This window comes from Mus caroli, chromosome 8, assembly GCF_900094665.2.
Source record: "Mus caroli chromosome 8, CAROLI_EIJ_v1.1, whole genome shotgun sequence".
Classification (NCBI taxonomy): Eukaryota; Metazoa; Chordata; class Mammalia; order Rodentia; family Muridae; genus Mus; species Mus caroli.
Genome location: NC_034577.1, coordinates 68983492 through 68991539, shown reverse-complemented (window position 1 = coordinate 68991539; position 8048 = coordinate 68983492). Strand labels below are relative to the sequence as shown.

Sequence of the window (8048 nt, the reverse complement as noted above, 5' to 3'; positions counted from 1 at the left end):
CCAGATCTCGTTACGGATGGTTGTGAGCCACCATGTGGTTGCTGGGATTTGAACTCTGGACCTTCGGAAGAGCAGTCCGGTGCTCTTACCTACTGAGCCATCTCACCAGCCCCTGGCATTAGATTTTAAAATTACAATCAAACACTGCTTTTTCCTCTCTTGCAGAGTTCATCGTGGATTTGCTTTGTTCCTCTCCCTTTTAGCCAACTATTGCCTGATGTGCGTGCATGTGTGGGGTGTGTGCACGTGTGCGTGCACGCGAGTACACATGCAGCCTAAAGACTTTGTAGAGCACAGATGTGAGGAAGGGGACTCTTAAACTTTTATAATTCATAGACTTGACTTTTTTCTTTTCATTTCTTTTTCTTTTCTTTTGTTCTTGTAAATCCGAGCCTAAGTTATAGGCAGTATTCTGGAAATAAATCTAAAACTGAGGTTTTTAGAACTGTAGTTCGAACCTTCTTGATGTGTTGGTTTCAAGGTAATTGGAATTTAGGATTGAAATCGATGAACATTCTCAGTGGATCCTTCTTGTTCTTACTGGAATAACAATAGAAATGTGGTAGTTGGACTAATAACTATGAAACACTCATTGTTGGGATGGGGGCGATCTGTACTGTTCACGGGGTGGCTGTGGACTGAGCACTGGGCCTTCAGTACCCTTGTTTTCCCATCCTGATTCCAGATCTACACACCGTTGACCTCAGTCCTTAGGTCTAGCTGTTGCTATGAGCTCGTTACAATCCTCTGGCCAGTGGTGGTGCACACTTTTAATGCTGCCGGCCAGGAGCCAGAAACAGGGATCTCTGTGAGTTCCAGGCCAGCTTGGTTCACAAAGTGAGTTCTAGGACAGCCAGGGCTACACAGAGAAGGCCTGTCTCAAAAATATCGGCCAACCAAATAAACATAATACTCACTGGTTTTAGTGAATTTAGGTTAGTGATTTTGAGTTATTACTATACAACTAATGTGTTTTAATGTTTGTTTCTTTAACAGGGCTAAGAGTCAGTTTAAGCTGACCTTAAAAACCAAGGGCTGTACTGGGCTTTCTTGGCATCTGACCCTTCTCTGGATGCTGCCCTCTTCTCTTGCAGGTGTTAGGTATCAGTGTCATTCTTTCTTTTTGGCTGAGGATATTTGGATAACAAAACAAAATTATTTTCTGTGCTGAAAAGAGAGAATCAGTTAGGGCCGAGCCACAGTGAGCAGAGAGTGGCCTTCTGATCATCTTGGTGGCAGGGCACACCTTGCTCTGCTGAGATGAAGATGGCATGCTTTCTCAGTGGCAGAATTTTTTGATTCAATTCTTTTACCAGCTCAGCTCCTTAAGAAAAATAAGAGCACTTAACTGGCCATTTTAATCGTATGAGACTGGGATGTACATTGACAGGAAAAGCTACAGTCCTGGAGAGCAGCCAGCTACATGGAGAAAGGGTCACAGTGTTGGGAAATATAATGAATGTGTGAGGTGTATCTGGCAGGCCCACGCCAAGATGTCCCCCAGAGAAATGACGTCCTGTAACAGATCTGATAAAAAGGGGGAAGGGACGGGAGTGAGGCCCCGGAGAAAGGGAAGACACATGGGAGCAGAGCTATGAGGGCAGAGAAGAGGGGACAGAGGAGGGCAGAAAGGGGCAGAGAGAGACTACACGTGGAAACAGTGAACTGGAGTGGCAATCAGTTCTTACAAGGTGTGGGCCGCTGCGGGAATGGCGGCAGGTGATGATGTAAGCCTTGCTTAGGTCCCCGGAGGTATCTAGTGAAGTTGCTTGTAAGCTCCCACACAGCATGAGCGTGGATATGGAGGGTAATTAAATTATTTAATAATGAATTGGTTTAGCTGGGGAAAGTTGATGCAGCAGTATATATCTCACCGCGTGGCTGCACACAGGACAAAGCACTGGGAAGAGCGAGACCTACCAGTGGAAGGTAGAGGTAAGGGAGGGACGTGAAAATGAGCTAGTCCCATGATGCCTTGGGTTTGAAATATGCCATAGTGAGATCATTGACCTTGTACACCTGCTGCAGATTAATGTGTAAGAGCGGCGTCTGCTTTAGAAATATTTCACACAGTTCTTTAATAGAAATAGTTATCTACACTCCTGACACCTCAGACAGTAGGGCGTGAATTATCACGACACAGCTTCACAGCACAGCACAGAGAGCACCATGTAATGGCCACATCTGAGGGTTCACGTCCTTTTGGTATAAGGTACTCCACTTTCTAAAATCTTTCTCATGCTTTCAGAGGGTGTATCATCCCAAGCCACAGGGCCCTATTGACAGCATAGGTGACCAGGCCCTTAAAGACAGCCCTGAGGGGCTTTTCCACGTGTCTCCAAGGGTCTGCGGGGCCTGTTCCCTCCTTTTTTCTCATTTCTATCTCTGTGTCCGTTCCTTCCTCCCCCCACCCGTGTGTGTGTGTGTGTGTGTGTGTGTGTGTGTGAGCAAGAGCACTCTGTGCTTGGGTGCGTGGGTAGGATGCTGTGGGCCTGGAGGGTAAGCTTGGGTGTTCCTGTGGAACCACCGACTTTGCTTTGTTCTGTGACAGGGTGTCTCACTGGCCCAGAGATTGGTGATTTGGCCAGGCTGGCTGACTTGTGTGCACCAGCCAGGGTCCTCTTGTCTCCATCTTCACATCCTGGGATTGCAAACATGTGCCTTTATGCCACCCTGCCCCCTTTAAGATAAATGTAGGTTCTGGGGGATCATTATATTGTTCTTGTTTTGTAACCCAATCCAATTTGTGATCTCAAAGCACCCGAGAGTAGATTTGAGATTCGATAGGCACTGTTTGGGCTAGGATTCTTCAAACAGTTACTATTGATCAGAATAAGGCAAAGTGGGCAGAGAGATGGTTTTGCAGGTAAAGACACTTTAAATACAAGTTTGATCCTTGGGACCCACAGGAGATTCCGGGAAATTGTCCTCTGATGTCCACATGTGTGATGTGACATGCGCCCGCCTCCCCATAAGTTAGTACATGTAAAAAGGAAAATTTAATAACGAAAAGCACACTCCCTGGGCAGATTTATGGAATCTGTAAATGCCCTTAGTTGTAACAGTCCTTTTTTGGAAAAGTATTTTTCATTTTGGGAAAACTGTTTTGTCCAGATAGATAAATCCTTGGCCCCCTTTGAGAGTTCCCGTTTCAAGGAAAAATAAACAGTGTGTCCCAGCTCGGTGGTTCCTCCACTGCTGTCTGCAGCGTGGAAGCTGAGAAGTAGAGTTTGCCCTTTAGTGCAGTAAACTTGGAAGTGTCTGGAAGGTCATGGGAGAAAACAGTGAGAAGTCTCTTTTGCTCTGAGAATGCATTCCTTCAGAGGCCGCGGCCCCTTGGAATCCAGGATGCAGTCGTGAGTGCTGTGGGGGAATGGATGTCATTCCTTCTGTTTCTTCTATATTCAGCCTGGCTTTGCTAGCAGCTCCTCATCAGAAAGGCATGATTTGGTGTTTACCCCAGCCTGTCACGGTTTAACCTGGGCTGATCCGTTAAACAGTAGTTACCAACTAACACACTAACGTTGCCATAGAACGGCCTTTCTGTCCCTGCCCTAGTGTGGGGGTCTTTGGTAGAAGTCCTTCTGTCTTTGTGCTTACAGCCTCAGAACTCAGCCTTTGATCTCCAGGGTGGGAGGAACGGAGAGCTGATGCTGTGGTAGAATGGCATCCAGCCGGGTCTCTTGTCATGGCCAGTAACCTGGGTAGGTTACTTAATAGAAGTCACAGCAGTGGGGATTTGATTGGGCCAAGCAGGTGCTCTGCCATGGAGACATGTCCACAGCCATCTTTCAATTTTGATTCTGAGACTATTCAAGCTTCTTATAGCCACGCATCTAATGAGAAGAGATGTCACACCAGAGTCATAATGGAAACACCATCGGAAACTTTCATAGTCATTTTATTTTTTACCTTGTGTAGTGGTTTGACTATTCTTGGCACTATTAGGAGGTGCGGCCTTGTTGGAGGATGTATGTCACTCTGGGGATGGACTTTGAGGCTCCGATGCTTAGGCTTCTCCCAGTGAGGAAGAGAGCCTGCTCCCGAGTGCCTGAGGAAGCCAGTCCCCTTCTGTTGCCTATGGATCAAGATATAGAACTTTTGGCTCCTCCAGCACCATGTATGCCTGGATGCTGCCATGTTTCCTATCATGTTGATAATGGACTGAACCTCTGAAACTGTAAGCCTACCCTAGTTAAATGTTGCCTTTATAAGAGTTACCTTGGTCATAGCAATGAAACCCTAAGACATCTTATATTGTGAGTCTGCCTGAGTCTGGGGTTTGAGGTCTTTATCTTGTACAGTAATATGGAAAAACAGCTTGTGTTTTGGCTTTCCCGAGCTCAGGTAGAACCCCAGAACTGTGGATAAATTAGGATCTCAGGGTTCCTGGGATAACTTTCTGTAGAGAAGGACCTTGTACCGGGCGGGTTTCTGTGTCAACTTGACACAAGCTAGAGTCATCGGAGAGGAAGGAGCCTCAGTTGAGAAAATGCTTCCAAGAGATTTAAATCTCTTCTGGTAAAGACTTTGCTGGTGCCACAGGCTGCCGATGGACCACAGGCTGCCGATGGACCCTTCAGCATGTGGACCTTTGGAGGCTGTTAAGATCCAGACCGTAGTAGGAGTGCTCTTAGGTAGCTTTGCACATACAGAATCTCGGAACAGTTATAGATATTTTAATCTTTTCCACACTCAGTTCACATAGCTTGCAGATGTGTCTCCAATCTACCCACTTCTTTTTGTGTCTTCCTTTGTGTAAGCCACCATCCTGGCTTGCTCCTGGGGAAACCCCTGGGAGGGAAGAGTTTCTTCTTTTGGCTTCCCTGCCTCTAAGGCCTTTGCTTATGGCAGGGGATCTTTAAGAAGATGTAATCATTCTATCGGATCTCTGCTTAAAACACTCTGGTGGCTTCTCGCTCAGCCAGGGATGTTGTGACTGTCATGGTCTGGTCCCGTACGTCACTCAGCTCTTTCTGTTCCCTCAAGCGTCCTATGCCCCAGCTATACTCCCCTTTGACAGTACAGGCATAAGCCATCACTATGCCTTAATCCTGTGCCTCTGCTGGCTTCAGGCTGGAATCAGCTCCCCCTGACCCTCACATTCCTGACCCCTTCACACCTTTCAGCACTTAGCCTAGATGTCACTGCGTTGATGAGACTCAGGTGGCGCACGTGCCTCCTCATCTCCTTTGATGAAGTCCTCAACCACACTTGGCCCTACTTTTCTCTGCTTGAAGGCATCGTTATAATTTGCACTTGTTTCTCCATCACTAATCAGCAGATTTCACAAGGGCTGGGGGGCTGTTCTTTTGGGGGGACCTTATACCTTGGCCCAGTGCTCACACATAATAGTTTACTGAGCTGCGGGTTTGGTTAAGGTGGCTGTTTGGGATCCTGTGGTACCCATGTGGTACTGCAGTGTTCTATTGTTCATCCCTCTCCTTTGTGACTATAAGTATTTGCTAGGCTCTGTTAGACTGGCAGGCAGTCCCAGGCTTCCTTCTTTCTTGAGCATATTGGCCTCTATCAAGGATGTATTTCTTGTGTACGGGTTTATTCTGCAACAATAGCAGGCTAGCTAGATCTGGCCATAGAAGCTTTGAGATCGACACAGGTGTTATATATTATATTTCTATTAACTATTTTTATATTTATTCAATTTGTATATATGTTGGAGGGGCACATAGATGTGTGTGCTTAGAGGTCAGATAACCACCTGGGTGAGGGGGTTAATTCTCTCCTACTGTGAGGGTCTTGGGGAATCACACTCTGGTTGTCCGACTTGGTGGCTGGTGCCTTTTCTGGCTCAAGTATCTTAATTTATGGAGATTGTCTGTGGATTGGATCACCTTGAAAAACATTGAGAGATAAAGCTTTTGGTGTCTGTTTTCTGAGATACAACATAGTCTGTTCCAGGTCTTTCTAGGATGACCAGTTCTTTGTCTCTGTTCTCTTCTTCAGCGTGTGGTGGTCTCTGGGTTTTCATTATTGCAGGTCACATGGTGCTAAATGTAGAACATTCGGATTTAAAATTCAAAATGCCTAAGATGGATGCATTTGGAAGATGAAGCCATTCTTCCTGTGTGGATGGTTCTTCTCCTTTGTGTGTGTTATTGGAAGGATGAAGCCATTCTCCCTGTGTGGACGTTTCTTCTCCTTGTGTGTGTTGCCAGGGCTCTTTTGCAACTAAGTAGCAATTTTTCCAAGTGGGCGAATGGCATACAGGAGCCCTTGTGTTTGAGGGGACAGTTGCCTAGTTTGTATTCTTCACTTTGTACTATGGATGTCCACTTTAGAAGAAATCATTTTATAGTGGGTGAGCGCAGACAGCCTTGGCTTACATTAAGCGCTTGCCACACCCGCAGAGGGAGGAGAAGGAACTACATTTGATTTTGGATACATTCCTTTTAAATCATTCACCATTTCCCTCTTATTGTAATTTTTGTTTTTTTTTTTTTTTTTTTTTTTTTTTTTAGGGAGGGGTCTTTGTAAAAGGTGGATGACATCCTTGTGTAGCTTTGAGGGCCTTCTGTCATTGTGGGTATTTCTGAGTCTTGCCACTGGAGGCTGAGAGGGCCTCCTTCTGAGAGTTCAGTAGCATGCTCTTACTGAGTATGCCTCTCCTTAGGTAAATAATCCTTTTGTTTGCATTTTCAGCATTTTGTGGCTTTGAATGAAAACCCCCAAGTGAGTCACTGTAAGCCATGAATGAGACTGTGGCCAGATGTGTGTGTGTGCGCGCGCGCGCACACACACACACACACACACACACACACACACACACGCATGCTCTCGCGTGCATGTCCCTCCTCTTGGCTTCTCCCTGCACCCCATGTGTTGCCTGCCAGCAGGTCACTGCACTTGTTCTGACTGGAAGTTGCTGACAAGGAACTGTCAGTGGTGTAGTGCAGACTCCTTGTATTTGGGAGATTATCCACAGTTCTCAATTCTCAATACAGTTGAGGACCAGTGAAGGAATGTAATTGACTTTTAAATCTCTGAGGAGGAGGTGAAGACTGTCGCCCACAGAAGTGTTCTGTTGGTGGGTATGACAGAGCCCTTTGTTGTTTATGGATGGCTTCCTCAATGTTCTGTGGAGAGCTTCGGGGCCAGTTCCGTAGTTCTGTGCGCCCCCCCCCCCCCAGCTGCCCCAGCTCCCTTCCCTGAAAATGTTTACAGATGTGTAGCTCTTTAGTACATGGGCAGCAGGGACTTACTTGTTGCATTGGTGGAATGAGGTAAAACGGCCAAGTGTGTTGTTGTTCATTTTGCTTCTGGGTGGAGTGCAAGATGAAAATGAGACACCGCTTTTTCCTAATGCTGTGTTCTTGTTATTCTTGTTCTCTAGGCATTAAGTGTGACTGAAACCCTGATTAAACCCTTGGAGAAATTCAGAAAAGAGCAGCTTGGAGCTGTAAAGGTTTGTGTCTAATTTGAGCACACTCATAAACAGAACATGCCCATGTCTCTACTGTTGCTGTACACTTTAGTCACCTTTGGCAGGGTCAAGCAGGGAGGTGCTGGGGTAGACATTGGTTGGTGTTTGAGATAGATACACTTTTCCCCCTCAGGGAGGGAAATTGAAAACAAAACAAAACACCTGGATGGGCAGTAAACATCTATCGAAACCTGGCCTTGGAGATTGCTCTGTTTTCCTCTCTAGATAGAAGTCTTTCTCGCTATAGAGTTGCAGCCATGTGCATAATTCTCTGTATTATAGGGAACTGTGGCGCTATGCCAGCCTTAATGTTATGGACACTCCTCCCACCCGAAGCCCTGGAACCTGGGATGAGACTATTGCTATTGGGACATATTTTCCCGACTCTAGCAAAGATTTATTAAGCTTCTATTATGTGCAACTATTTTTTGTAAGAGTGAGCTACAGCCTCACACTCAAGGATCTGAGATGTAGCCAGGATTTCTGGGAGTAATACAGCAAACAGCTATGCCACAGGGGAGCCTGGATATATTTAGCAACTTCAAAGGTTTGTGATCTTAGCCTTAAATTTAACCTAGGGAAATAATTTCCATCACCCCCCCCCCCC

At 46.1% G+C, this 8048-nt stretch overlaps 1 protein-coding gene across 6 annotated transcripts in view; it reads left to right on the top strand.

The window, feature by feature from the left end:
• Positions 1 to 8048, top strand: part of Arhgap10 (Rho GTPase activating protein 10) — a 262572-nt gene that overhangs the window by 84279 nt on the left and 170245 nt on the right. For all 6 annotated transcript variants that reach the window (XM_029480512.1, XM_029480513.1, XM_029480514.1 and 3 more), the window contains exon 4: positions 7352 to 7423. In XM_029480512.1, the coding sequence (XP_029336372.1) occupies positions 7352 to 7423 (72 nt within the window). The remainder of the gene's footprint in view (positions 1 to 7351; positions 7424 to 8048) is intronic.